This window comes from Penaeus chinensis, chromosome 37, assembly GCF_019202785.1.
Source record: "Penaeus chinensis breed Huanghai No. 1 chromosome 37, ASM1920278v2, whole genome shotgun sequence".
NCBI classification, from domain to species: Eukaryota; Metazoa; Arthropoda; class Malacostraca; order Decapoda; family Penaeidae; genus Penaeus; species Penaeus chinensis.
This window is the reverse complement of record NC_061855.1, coordinates 31652496-31667028: the sequence shown is the minus strand read 5'-3', so window position 1 is coordinate 31667028 and position 14533 is coordinate 31652496. Positions and strand designations below refer to the sequence as shown.

Below are 14533 nucleotides of genomic sequence, written 5' to 3'. Positions count from 1 at the left end.
AGAGAGAGAGAGAGAGAGAGAGAGAGAGAGAGAGAGAGAGAGAGAGAGAGATAGAGAGAGAGAGAGAGAGAGAGAGAGAGAGAGAGAGAGAGAGAGAGAGAGAGAGAGAGATAGAGAGAGAGAGAGAGAGAGAGAGAGAGAGAGAGAGAGAGAGAGAGAGAGAGAGAGAGAGAGAGAGAGAGAGAGAGAAAGAGAAAGAAAGAAAGAAAGAAAGAAAGAAAGAAAGAAAGAAAGAGAGAGAGAGAGCGAGAGAGAGAGAGAGAGAGAGGGGGAGAGAGAAAAAGAGAGAGAGAAAAAGAGAGAGAGAGAGAGAGAGAGAGAGAGAGAGAGAGAGAGAGAGAGAGAGAGAGAGAGAGAGAGAGAGAGAGAGAGAGAGAGAGAGAGAGAGAGGAGAGACAAACAAACAAACAAGCAGACCGAGAAAAAAGACCGAGAGACAGATCGGCTTTAATTGTGTGTCCCAACTTTAGAAACACGTGTACAGTTTGCGAGGTGTTGGGTCGTGTTTGGCGTGCGATGTCGTCTATCTTGCTGTAAAAATACGACCTTATATCACGAATACCATTTTTTACCCCTTTCTTTTACCTATTGTAGATCTAATAGCCTGCAATTGCATTTATTGCTAATCGTCCGTCATTGCAAGATTACTGTTATGTGGGTATTTCTTTAATGTTTTTTTTTTTTTTTTCTCTAGCGTGTTGAGGATTTAAAAGTATTGATTATGAAAAAAAAAAAAGGAAAATAGGTATAATATCTTTTAAATATTATGATGATATGCAAATTAGCAACCGTGTCCGGCTTTCTCTTCTCTGTGCGACGAGGAGAAATAACGAGCATTTCTTACACTCCAATATATATATATTGTATTTATTTTTTCTATCTGTATCTTGCTCTTGAATGATTCATGGACAAACTTGGTCCCCGATCTGAGAGAGGGACAGGAAAGTTCCGTTCAACAGGGTTCAACATTGCAAGGAATAAATGAACGGTACATTGATTATGAATTACTGTCATGCGGGGATCAAAGTTAGTCATGAATTAATGACATGGAGAGTCCAAATGAATCACACTGATCATGAACTACTGTTATGCAGGGACCAAATGAAACCCGTTTGTCATGAACTACTGATATACGCGGTCCAAAGGAAACGCAAATTAATTATGCATTTCTGACATGCGGAATCAAAATGAAAGTCACATTAGTCATGAACTACTGACATGAGGGGACCAACAAAACCTAGGTTAGTCATGAACTGCTGACATGCAGGGTGCAAATGAATCTCACATTAGTCATGAACTGTTGACATGCAGGGTGCAAATGAAAGTTACATCGGCCATGAACTAATGACATGCAGACTGGCATGCAGGGTCTAATTGCTTCTCTATGTTGCACATCTTCCTTGCATGACATTTCCCCTTAGAAATGCATTGACGGCTGAGTTAAGGAGCCTTGATCAATTCAATGCAACAATTTAAAAATAAAATATGCACGCATCAAAGAAAGCCTTAAGCTTTTCCAACTTTCTTTCACGGTCTACATACGTTGCAAATCATGTGACGTGAATAATGCAACAGTAATATGTAAGTGTCATGGAGCAACTGCAAATAATGCCAGTCCAGTTCGACCTCGCTTTTTGCAAGGATTTCCTAATTCTGAATAAAGAAAAGAGGGTGACAAGCATTTTGCTGCAACGGCGCCGTTAGTTGGGCTCTGCAGTGCAAAATGAAGGCAGGCCGTTGCGCCGACGGAAGGATTCAGCCGTTTCCACGATGAGGAGCATAATACATACACGCACAATATATACAGAAGTATATACATACATACATATATATATATATATACACATATATATATACACACACATATATATTCACACATATATATATATATATATATATATATACATACAAATATATACATATATACATATATACCAATATACGTACACACACACACACACACACACACACACACACACACACACACACACACACACACACACACACACGCATAACAGAGTGAAAGAGTGACAGAGTGAAATTGGGAGAGGCAGGCAAGAGAAACCCTACTACACAAAAGAGAACAGAAAGAGGCAGGAGAGCGCCCGCCCCGCGAAGGAGCGAAGCGCCCACCGGAAGGGCGGAGGAACAGCGAGCCAAGGGCGCGTTCTGACCTGATTTGCACGCCCCGGACCGGCACCGCCACCAGGAAGGCTCCGGCGACGTGTTTCCTCGAGAGCGGTCGGCCGTCGCACAGGACCTGGGCGCTGAAGTTATATAACCCGGGTTTATGGTAAACGTGGTGAACAGTGGCCGACGAGGTGTTGGAGGAGGAGGTGTCAGGGCCGTGGGTGTTGGAGGAGGAGGTGGAGGTGGAGGAGGAGGTGGAGGAGGAGGAGGAGGAGGAGGTGGAGGAGGCGGTGTTGTCAGCCTCGGTCTCAGGAGGAGCTTTCTTCGCCCTCGTCTTCTCCATACTCTCTCGCTCCTTCAGTTCCTCCCAGCTTGCGTAGGTTTTTCCTCCGCCGTCCTCGTTCTCCCTCCGGTCCTCGCCGATTCCGTTCCCACCGGTTATTAGCCTTTCTTGTCTCCCTCTTCCGTCTCTGCCTCGGCCGCTCTCCCTCCCTTCCGTCTTTATTATTCTCGCCATCATCTTATCTCCTCCCTCCTTCATCACGAGGAGGTCTCCATGCGTCTCCATCTCCCTCCTTCGCGAATCCATCTTGGTGTCGGGGTCTGTATCATCACCGAAGCACCACGCCCACGATAAGTCACCTCCTGGGCACAGCTGCGGGGCGTGGGCGGGAGGAGGCCCTGGGGCGAGGAGGGGTGGTGGCATGGGCGTGGGCGCGGGTGGCCCTGCGGCGGGAGAGCCTCCTGACGTACGACCGGGAGGCGTGAATGCTTCATGGGCGAGAGTGGGCGTAGACATGTGCGTCGCGGTGAAATGTTCATGGTCCGTGGGAGGGAGACGGGTGTTCGAGATGGGCGTGAGGCTGATGTGGGCGTGGGCTGCAGCGCCCTCGTCTCCCAGTGCCAGGACCTTGGCGGGGCCTGAGGGAGAGAGAATAAAATGGCACTGATTATGCGTTCAATTATATCATTATTACCAGTTTTCTCGATAATATTAATAACGATAATCACAATATATTACAATAATCATTACTGGTCATTCCTTTTATTAAAGTTATTAAGCATTATTTGCATGATCATTATCACTATTACTGTCATCTTCTTCCTCCTCCTCATTCTAATTACCTAATTAATTATATTTTCTGTATTTCTCATTCTCATTATCATTGATTTCATCATTATTACCTACGTTTTATTATACATTTTCATATCATCATAATTGTCATTACTAACACATTCTTTATAAAAAATATTAATTTGTATTTTATTTTATAGCTCTGAATTCATTTTCACTGTCATTATCATTATATATATCATTATCATCATTATCATCAGCAACAGTATTCATATAGATAAATTGCGACTGACATTGACAAAGGAAATAATATCAGCGTTTACAGGAATAATAAAACTAACATCAAAGGAAATGGCGAATAGTAATGAAAATGAATATGATAAAGATACAGATAATAAAACAACTGATGAATTAAATGACGGAATAATGATGTTAGCGGGGGGGGGGGGGGGGCGTTAAAAGATTATGAAAATGATTATGATGATTATCATATCATTACAATTTCAGAATAACAAGTAATATGAAAAGTGTCAGAAATATAGAATAATGTGAATTTAAGCAATCATTTTAATCTGAATCTTAAAATTATTTATATTGGCTCGTACCATGAAACCAAATCTAAAAGGAGTTCGTTCATTATTTTCTTTCTCGAAAACCAGAAATCCAGAAAAACACGAAAAAAAAAAAAAATTCCCCTTCTCTCCCCCCCCCCCAATAAAAGGAGCCAAAAACTCATAATAAAGGAAAAAACTCACGTTTCCTTTTCCTTCTTAAAAAGGAAGACAAAAACAAACAAATTTTAATATAATCGACGACAAAAATAGATAATATGCGAATAATTTTCCTTTTTATCCTCCTCTAAAAAAAAAACGAAGTAAAAATCAATAATAAACGAAGAATTATCCCCCCTCTCTCCCTCAAAAAAAAAAAAAAAAAAAAAAAAATAGTAATAAATAAATAAGAAGAGGAGGAAGAAGAGGAAGAGGAGGAGGAGGAGGAGGAGGAGGAGGAGGAGGAGGAGGAGGAAGAAGAAGAAGAAGAAAAATATCAAGTGACTAATCCCCCCCCCCCCAGAAGGAGAAAGAATCTGGCGTCTTCTGGAGGCCGAAAGACCCAGTCTTTTACTCGCCAGAATGAGGCGGTTTACTTCGCGCCCTAATTTGAATCTGTCGGAAGGAGGACGGAGTCACGGCGATGAGGGAAGCTGGCGAGGAGGAGGAGGAGGAGGAGGAGGGGGGAGAGCGGGGAGGGGAAGGGAGGAGGGGAGGAGGGGAAGGGGGGAGGGGAAGGGAGGAGGAGGAGGAGGAGGAGGAGGAGGAGTAGGAGGAGGAGGAGGAGGGGAAGGGAGAGTGGGAGGTAGGGAGGGAGGGAGGGGGCAGGGAGGGAGGGAGGGAGGGAGGGAGGGAGGAGAAGGAGGGATATATTTATATACATTGGTTGACAGAGCTAGACAGATAGACAAATAGATATACAGAGATAATGATTGAGAAAGAAAGTGAGAGAGTGAAATCGAAGGTAGTTAAGGTGCAGGGGGAAGGGAGAGAGGAAAAGAGGATAATAAAGATAGGAAAGGAAAGAACATAGGTGAATGTATATAGAATAGGAAGAAGACAGGCAAAGAGAAAGACAGAAATCCGTCATAAATGTTTCCAAAACACAATTATTAATCTAGTTTTATTATTATTCAGGTATTATTCATTCATTTATCACGTATTCAGAATCATTATTATTATTTGATACATCATTATTTATCGGTGCAGCTTTATTTATTTATTCATCTTCTTCTCTCTCTCTCTGTCTCTCTCTCTCTCTCTCTCTCTCTCTCTCTCTTTCTCTCTCTCTCCCTTCCTCTCTCTCTCTCTCTCTCTCTCTCCCTCTTACCCCCTCTCCCCCCCTATCTCCCTCTCTCTTTCTCTCTCCCTCTTACCCCCTCCCCCCCTCTCTCCCTCTCTCTCTCTCCAGCTAGACATCCTTCGGAAAGGAGCGAGCGCCCAGTGGCAGCCTCGGCCCCGAATGCTCCCTTCCGTGTAATCCGAGTGATAGTGTTATCGATGTACAACGAGAAGGTCGTCATTCATCACGAGAGACGAAAACACTGTTATTATCCATGGCAGTCTCGACAGGGCTACCACGTAAGCACTGACCAACTTGACGCTGATATTATGGTACATGTATCACAGGCGTGGTAGCTCCCACATTACGATCTGTAAAACTGACGTGGTTACCATTCCTGGGTCAAAAATAAACTAGCTCAAACAACCTACCGGAGAGACAGGTTCGTTGCATATGAAACCTTAGTTGCGCCGTTAAAAAAACAAACAAACAAAAAAAGCTAGTATTATGGTCATCACACAGGTTGGTAGCTCTGATGCAGCAGTTAGGGCGAACAGTTGGCAAGCCTGGTTATTCCCTCGTTAAGTTACTGGACTGTTATTCTAATTTAAAGTTTTTAAATAAATGCAAACAGATATGACAGCTCATTTCCTCATCTTCATGCGAATACCACAGTACCACAGGCCTAAAGCAAGCCCAGTGATATCCTCTTATGAAACACAATTGGCCAGCCTGATAGGATGTGACGTCAGAACACACACACTGATGCTAATAATAAATCGAGGTCATGGTCAGCCGAAAAGGATGTCACTGGCAAAAAAGGAAAAAAAAAAAAAAAACCCAGCAAGTCATAAATTATTTCGCTAGCTTGATGACGTCATTAAAGAGCCAATCAAGGAGAAATTGTGCCACATACATTCAACGCTAACAGAATGCAATTATACGCCGACTATTGGGCATATCCGATATCTGCCTTCTCTAACGCGCTAGAATTTCGATATGAATATCATATATCAAACGGGATCTTTTTTTTTTTCTTTTCTTTTTTTTTCTTTTTTTTCTTTTTTTTACTTCACTTGCAAATTCTTTTGTGGACACAGAGCAACGTGTAACAAGGGGTAAACACATTTTCTTCCAAGCTTCCTCTCTTTCTCTGTCTCTCTTTTTCTGTCTGTTCGTGTGTCTGTCTCTACATACATACACACGGAATATATATATATATATATATATATATATATATATATATGTATATATATACACACACATACATACATACACACATCATATATACACATATATATATGCACACACACACATATATATGTATATATACATATATATAAACTCACATATATATATATATATATATATATATATATGTGTATATGTATATATACATATGTGCATATATACATATATGTATGTATATATACATATATATATGTATATATACATATATATATGTATATATACATATATATGTATATATACATACATATGTATATATACATATAAACATGCATATATACATATATACATGTATATATATACATATATATTTGTATATATACATGTACATACACATGTATATATAATATATATGTACATAAACATATATATGTCTTTATACATATATATGTATATATATATGTATATGTATATATGTACATACGTAAATATATATATATATATATATATATATATATATTTATTTATCTATTACACACATACACACATGCTAACTAATGCGACCGTGAAATTAGATGTTGTCTTATTGGGCAAACAAAGTATGTCATTAGGGAAGATTAGTTACACTGAGTGCAATGTAAACAGTATACGGAATCCAATAAAATCGTTACAGATAGATAGATAGATAGATAGACAGAAAGACAGACAGACAGATAGATATATAGATAGAGAGAGAGAGAGAAAGAAAGAGAAAAAAGAAAGAGAAAGAGAGAGAGAATGGTATATTGATCTTCACGCTGGAGAGAGTCGGAGACAAACATGAATATCCTCGTGTTTGTGATTATTCGCCCGGTTATCAAAATCACATTTTTTTAAAAAGTGATTTATGAAGCCGTGGCATACGTACGCTTTATACGCAATTCTGTGAAGAAAGAATTGCCTTTATTGTTATATTTTCGTGTTTTTTGAAGTTATATTATTTTAAGTGGGTGTAAAGGTTAGCGTCTATGTTCACGATATCCGAGAAAATTTACTAAAATAATATACATTTGATTTTCAAGGAACACTTCCCAAAGCCTATTATTTACCTACCAAACATGACATTGAAACAAAATATTTTTTCTTTTCTCTATGTTTATCACTAGATTCTTGTTATCATTTCTACCAGGGAACGAGTCAAGACATTTAAAAATACTGAATTTAAACCAATATCACTTGACTTCACCAAGACGTGAATTTACAAAAATCCGTCTTCTTCAATATCAAGCTTTGTTTAATATATATTTTTAAAAATATTCTATCCCTCTTTTCCATTTTTTCTTTAATTTATTTGTCTATGTTCATTGAACCCGATTTTCTTTAAACCTTAGTTTAGCATGTAAAATAGAGTAACTTATCTATTTTCATATCGCACATTTATTTATTTATTTATCTATCTCAGTTCCTTATCTATTTTCATATCACACATTTATTTTTTTTATTTCTCATCTCAGTACCTTATCTATTTCCATATCACTATTATTATTATTATTATTGTTATTATTATCATTGTTATTATTATTATTACTATTATTATTATTATCATTACTACTATTTTTATCTTGCGAGACAAAGAATTCATCCCGTGCTTGTGAGGAAAACGACATCTCGTGTAACTTATTCATCTTGATTATAATCCCGTCCTTATTTAAATGCTCCACGTAGTCTCCCGAGGTAAAATGTACAGCGCCGTGTATCATTCTTTAGCACTCTGTTTACAAATGAGTGTCACATTATAAGTTCGTAAAGTTTCGTGTGATAGTTAATAAAAATAATAAAGTTATAAGGCGGCGGACCCTGTTCAGATACGATATTGTTTGTGTTTCGAGAATAAATGTTATTATGATTCTGATGCGGCTTGGGGACTGACGGGAAACAGCAAGGCTTTCTAAGTAAGATTTCCTCAATGTGGGCTTGTCTCCTTAGTTTAAATATGTCCGCTTGTTTGTTTGTTTGTCTGTGTGTGTGTGTGTGTGTGTGTGTATGTGTGTGTGTGTGTGTGTGTGTGTGTGTGTGTGTGTGTGTTTGCGTGTGTGTGTGTGTGTGTGTGTGTGTGTGTGTGTGTGTGTGTGTGTGTGTGTGTGTGTTTACGTGTGTGTGTGTGCGTGTGTGTGTGTGCGTGTGTGTGTGAGTGTGCGTGTGTGTGCGCGCGCGTGCGTGTGTGTGTCCCGTAAATGTCTGTCTTTTTTAGATAAAAGCAAATAAAAAGTGAATGTTAACAAGTGCATCAACTAAAAAACAAGACTGAACGAAACCGCCATCCTCTGTTTCCAAAAAAGAAATTAATAAGTGAAAATATTCAACAAAAATTAAACTCGTCACAAAGGTTGCCAAACAGTGAATAAATGACCTCTCGTCGCACGTGATGATAAAGATTCAAAGGAACAAATTACTTTTAAAGCAAAACATAATAAAAGATGCAAAGAAGAAGAAGAAGCAGAAGAAGACAAGCAAATGAAATCTCCAAAAATAAAACTCAACTAAAATAAAATAAATATAAAATGTTTTACGCGTGTGTCATGCTGCATAAATGATTCTCGGAAGGAGCATAACTATAAAAATTGCTTAATGATGCAGCGATCTTTTCCGCTAAAGCTAAAAGATTCGACATTGAATATTAACAAAGCTAATTATAAAGGCCGTTAAACAGAGATATTTGTAGGGATTCAAGACTTTCTCGTCATCGCTACGCGGCGAACTCCCTTTCAAAATGTTCGCAAGACCTTTAAAATCTCCCCAAAAAAGAAAAGAAAATAAGCGAAAACCTTTGAGATCTCTTGAGACAAAAAGGAAAAAAAAAAAACATTTTACAAATCTCTCGATCTCTTAGTCGAGATCCCCCCCCCCCCCCTCTCTCTCTTCCCGCTCCATTGCAATGTCGTTTTTTGCAACATCAGTAATTATGAACGTCGCTCTGAAGCACGTATAAAACGTTCGAATGTGATTTACCGAGAAAATATTCAATTGCAAGACAGCCGGAGCGAAAACGTTTTTTTTAATGCAAAGGAAAGCGTTTTTCAGACGGAATTCTTATAAGCCTCTGTCTGTATTGTCGTGTTCTGTTTAGGCGAAGAACTGAAATCTGAGAACTCTGTATTTTTCTATCCTTGCACATTTCTTTATCATCGTTACCGTTCGTTATCTTTAACGCCTCTGGAGACAGGTCATGTTGCTCTATATATGTAGTTATGTTTGTATTAATATCTATATCCTTAATTGTGTTCTATTTCTTATATTATCGCAATTTCTCCTTATTGCGTGATTTTATCTTCTCTCCCTATCACTTTTGACTTTTATTTCCTCCTCCTATTTCGTCTTTCTTCCTATTCTAAATTCCTATACGTCTTCTCTGTCTTCCAGTCTATGTCTCCCCTTTTCCTCCTCCTCTTGTGTGTTCTTCTGCTTTCTAATTTTCTTTTCTTTCCCCTCCTATTCCTTTTTCCCTCCTCTTTCCCCCGAATTTTCTCTTTTCTTCTCTCTTCCCCTTTCCTCTTCCCATTTATTTCCTTCTATACTTACCATTTTAGCATTTCTTTCCCTCTTTCTCCTTTCTCTTTTTCCCATTCCTAGTTCCCTTCCCTTTTTCCTTTCCCATTCCCCTTTCCTCTCCTATTCCCTCTCCCAATTCCCCATTTCCTTCCCTCTCTCCTCTCTCATTCCCCAATTTATCCTCCCTTTTCACAGTTCCTTCTGTGTTTCCCCTCTTATGTTTTTGTTTTTCCTCTATCCTTTCCATATCACATTTCTTTCCCTCTATCCTCTCCCATTCCCCATTCTCTCTCTCCTCTTTCCCCTTCCTTTCTCAATTCCTCCCTTTTTTCCGTTTTCAATTCCCGTTTCGTATCCTTTTGCCTTCTTACTCCTTATTTCTACCCTCTTTCCCTCTTTCCTCTCCCCTTTCTTTCTCCGTCCCATTCCCCATTCCCCCTCTTTCCCTCTCCATCCCTCTATAGCCTTCCCTCTCCTCCTCTCCCATTTCTCATTGATTTATTCCTTTCTCCTCCTATTCCTCAATACCATCCTCCGTTCCTCTCTCCTCTTTCTCCCCCCCCCCCCATATCATCCACTCTTTCCCCTCTCACTCTGCTCGATCCCCCTCACCCCCCCACCCCCTCCCGCCGATGGGGTAGACGCGGGGGTGGAATGTAACAGGAACAACCCAGATGCGAGTGTTATTGTCAGTGGATTTAAACATATCCCTTATGGTTTCGACTTGCAAGCAATGTGTATTCTATCGACTTGCAAACAACGTTCTTTTCCGACTTGCAAACAATGTTTTTATTTATATATTTATTGATTGACTTGCAAACAATGTTTATGTGTTTTTTTCGACTTGTAAACAATATATTTTTTTTGAACTTGCAAACAATGTTAATTTTTCGACTTGCAGACACTATATATATATTTCGAATTTCATAACAACGACGAAGAGAGATATATTTCAGCAATTTCCTTTTTTTTTTCTTTTTAATCCCTTCCGTGTCACTTCATCGTGGGGGTAAACCAGCTGGTCTGTAAAGTAATAGAGATCTAAACGTGAGAAGAAAGAAATACAACAAAAAACCAACCTCACGACTGCGCGTTACCGTAATAACATGACATTTCCATATCAAATTCACCAACGAAAACATAATTTTCTCGAACAACAGCAACAGCTACAGCAACAGCAACAGCAACAACGACAACAACAGCAACAACAGCAGCAGCAACAACAACAACAACAACAACAACAACAACAACAACAACAACGGAGGAGCATTCTGTTTTGGGTGAAAAAATGCACACCCGAACTATAATTAAAGTAGAAACATACCTGACAAGTATTAGGCCAGAAAATTATGCGGCGGAATCATCCATGTTCATTTTAAAAATACTAAAACTATTTTGGCAATACCAAAAATTATGCAATAAACGGCCGGTAAAACCCAGGTTCACCTCTGCATTAATAAAGCCACATGTCTCTCTGTTGCCATGGAAGGTGAGTAGCCGTTGCAAGGGGGGGGGGGGGGAGCTGCTGTGGAGAGAGTAGATGGGGCAGGGAAAGGTAAGTAGATGGGCAAGGGGGTCCTGTGTGTGTGTGTGTGTGTTTGTGTGTGTGTGTGTGTGTGTGTGTGTGTGTGTGTGTGTATGTATGCGTGCGTGCGTGCGTGCGTGCGTGTGTGTGAACGTCTTATTTAAACAAACGTCTGTATACATGTGCGTATGGTAATAATCTATTATAAAATGCTACAATTGTACTCTGATAACCTATTCACTAGCGCTGCACACTCTATCGAATGTGTGTGTATCATATATCCAAGTAGCTTTTCTATATACGTACATGTGCATAATGCGGTATTCAACGCAGCTGGATCCTTGTCCAGCGGTCTAACTGCTTCACGCGCGCATCCGGCAGCTAATATTAATCTCATTTAGTTTACAGAAAAGCTACTTGGATATATGATACACACACATTCGATAGAGTGTGCAGCGCTAGTGAATAAGTTATCAGAGTGCAATTATAGCATTATATAATAGATTATTACCATCCATTAAAGTCCTGAGATTGCATAACACTTCTGATATAAATAAGAATATCGTGAAAATAGTTAGAAATGCAATGAATGCAATACTTCACTGAATGTATGCATAACTTTTAAACTTGCTTTATCGGAATATTCAATTGCCCGGATTGAGATCATGAAGTAGGACTAGAAAACTCATTATGAAAGCAACACAAAAAAAGAAGAAGAAAAAATATGTGGCAAATTTGAACGTTTGTTTGATGCCCAAGAATAAACAGCTTAACCGACAAAACTCTACGCGTTTAACACAAACAATTTCGGGTTTTCCCTCCCCCCCCTCTCTCTCTCTCTCTCTCTCTCTCTCTCTCTCTCTCTCTCTCTCTCTCTCTCTCTCTCTCTCTCTCTCTCTCTCGCGCGCGCGCTCTCTCTCTCTCTCTCTCTCTCTCTCGCTCTCTCGCTTTCTCTCGATCTCTCTCGCTCTCTCTCTCGCTCTCTCGCCTTCTCTCTATGTACCTATTATATAACACATATATATGTATATATATATATATATATATATATAATACACTTCGTTTTAATACAGTGCGAAACAATTTCAGGTCATTTCCTCCTTAAAGAGATGCATGCATAAATTAAAGTATCTTGCTGGAAATAAGGTAGTTTTAGCACAGGCGATTTTAAAATACTTTAATATTATAACAAACGAACCCTTTTAAGTTAGCACAGAAAGTAAGCTTTTTCTGATACTTAAGTATTTTGGTGAATGTCACAAGTAAAGAAAAAAAAGAAAAAAGAAAAGAAAAAAAAAGAAAAAAAAAATCCCAATTCTGAGGGTTTTATAGCCCAGTTAGAGTAAACAATATCCTCTTCTGGACACAAAATACGTAATAGCAAATAAATATATGCTTAAGATTACCAGCAACAGTAACTTTAACTTAAGGTCTAATTCGCAGTGCTTAAGTAACCAACGTAATAAACATCACATCTGAATATCTTAAAAAAGATTAAAAAAAAAAAAAAAAATGAATAAATAAATAAACAAATAAAGATGAAAATAAAACTACAATAATATACTGGTTATACTTCAAAATCTACCAAGGAATTATACTGACGATTACATTTCCTAATACAAATTGATTCAGGAGGTTCAACGATATCTTTAGACCTTATGTGTCTACGGTTCTGCTTGTGAACAGAAGGAAAATGTTTGGGCATGGAAGAGTGAAGGAATAAAAAAATAAAAAAAAACATTCCTGAGGTCACGGGAATAACTCCCTGAAGCAAAAAGCAAAAAAAAAAAAGCGACTCCGTTGTCTCTCCTCAATGAAGGTTTTTGGACTCGCCGCGACGAAGGAATACCCCCCTCCCCCCCTCCCCCCTCCCATGCCTCCGGAAGGTCGACGCGCCAGCGAGCGAAGCGCCGCCTAAGCACTCTCGTCATGGCCCTAATAAACATGAATATACTGGCGTGTAAAACTGGTCCATCAGGCGGGGGGAGACGCGTCCGAGCAGCGCCGTAAAACAATTAATTACGACTGGATATGCCAATAAACCTCGCACGGCGGACGTCGAGGCGAGGAGCAGCGGCGGGCATAAAAAAGCCACTTTGTTGGGGAAAGACTGAAGGACCGGTGATATGCTTCTCTCGTATCGCTCTAGTCGACTAAAAGGTCCAGGTCGCGTGCTGGCTGTCGGGCGCCGTCTCGGAGGGTCGAAGTCGAAGTCGTGGCCACCCGCAACCCCCGACGTCGCGCAGGGATTCGGAGATCGCGCGGGAGGTCTCGGGAAAGGGGTCGTCGATATAAAGCGGACTTCGGCGGCGGAGTGTTAGTGGCCATTGGACGTGGTAATGAGACGGCACTAGTTATTATTTTTGTCAATTACACTCGCCATTGACAAGGTAATTCGGGATAAAGAGGGTCGTCATCGCTTCTTTATGTCGGCGAAGCGTCTACGGGCGGAACCGAAGCCGCGGTTTGGGCCGATCCGCGCCGGGACGTCTGCTCAATCCGGGGCTTCGAGGCTTCGTTCGTCCGCTCGCCCGAGACTCACGGGCGCTCGCCGGCTGATCGCTCCCTCGGCTTCGGCGGGAGGGACAGGGGCACGGGCATGGCTTGGGGTATTAGGGACAGGGGTACGGCTGAGGCGTGGGCGGGGAGGAATTAATAAGGTTCTTTTGAAGTCAACATAATAATACTGAACGAGAGAGAGAGAGAGAGAGAGAGAGAGAGAGGGAGAGGGGGAGAGAGAGAGAGAGAGAGAGAGAGAGGGAGAGGGAGAGGGGGGAGAGAGAGAGAGAGAGAGAGAGAGAGAGAGAGAGAGAGAGAGAGAGAGAGAGAGAGAGAGAGAGAGAGAGAGAGAGAGAGAGAGGGAGAGGGAGAGGGGAGAGAGAGAGAGAGAGAGAGAGAGAGAGAGAGAGAGAGCGAGAGAGAGAGAGAGAGAGAGAGAGAGAGAGAGAGAGAGAGAGAGAGAGAGAGAGAGAGAGAGAGAGAGAGAAAGAGAAAGAGAGAGAGAGAGAAAGAGAAAGAGAAAAAGAGAAAAAGAGAGAAAAGAGAGAGAAAGAGAATGAGAAAGAGAGAAAAAGTCAGAGAATTGCAGAGAGCGAGAGGAAAATATCAGACAGAAAGAGAAAAACAAGCACATGTAATCAGTATTCCTCATTTACAGGAAAGCGAAGAAAATAAAGAAAAAGAAAGAGAGAAGAAACATAAACAACCTCTTGAAAAAACGCCGGCGGGAAGAAGCATGTCGGGAATGAATTCTT

General features: G+C 40.3%; 1 protein-coding gene across 1 annotated transcript in view; it reads right to left on the bottom strand.

Moving 5' to 3' along the window:
• Window positions 1-13210, bottom strand: part of LOC125045382 — a 63030-nt gene extending 49820 nt beyond the window's left edge. Inside the window, exons 1-3 of the mRNA XM_047642590.1 lie at window positions 13157-13210; window positions 12853-12954; window positions 2175-3076 (exon numbers count right to left, since the gene is read on the bottom strand). Coding sequence (XP_047498546.1) covers window positions 2175-3076; window positions 12853-12954; window positions 13157-13210 — 1058 coding nt within the window. The remainder of the gene's footprint in view (window positions 1-2174; window positions 3077-12852; window positions 12955-13156) is intronic.
• Window positions 13211-14533: the final 1323 nt, after the last annotated feature.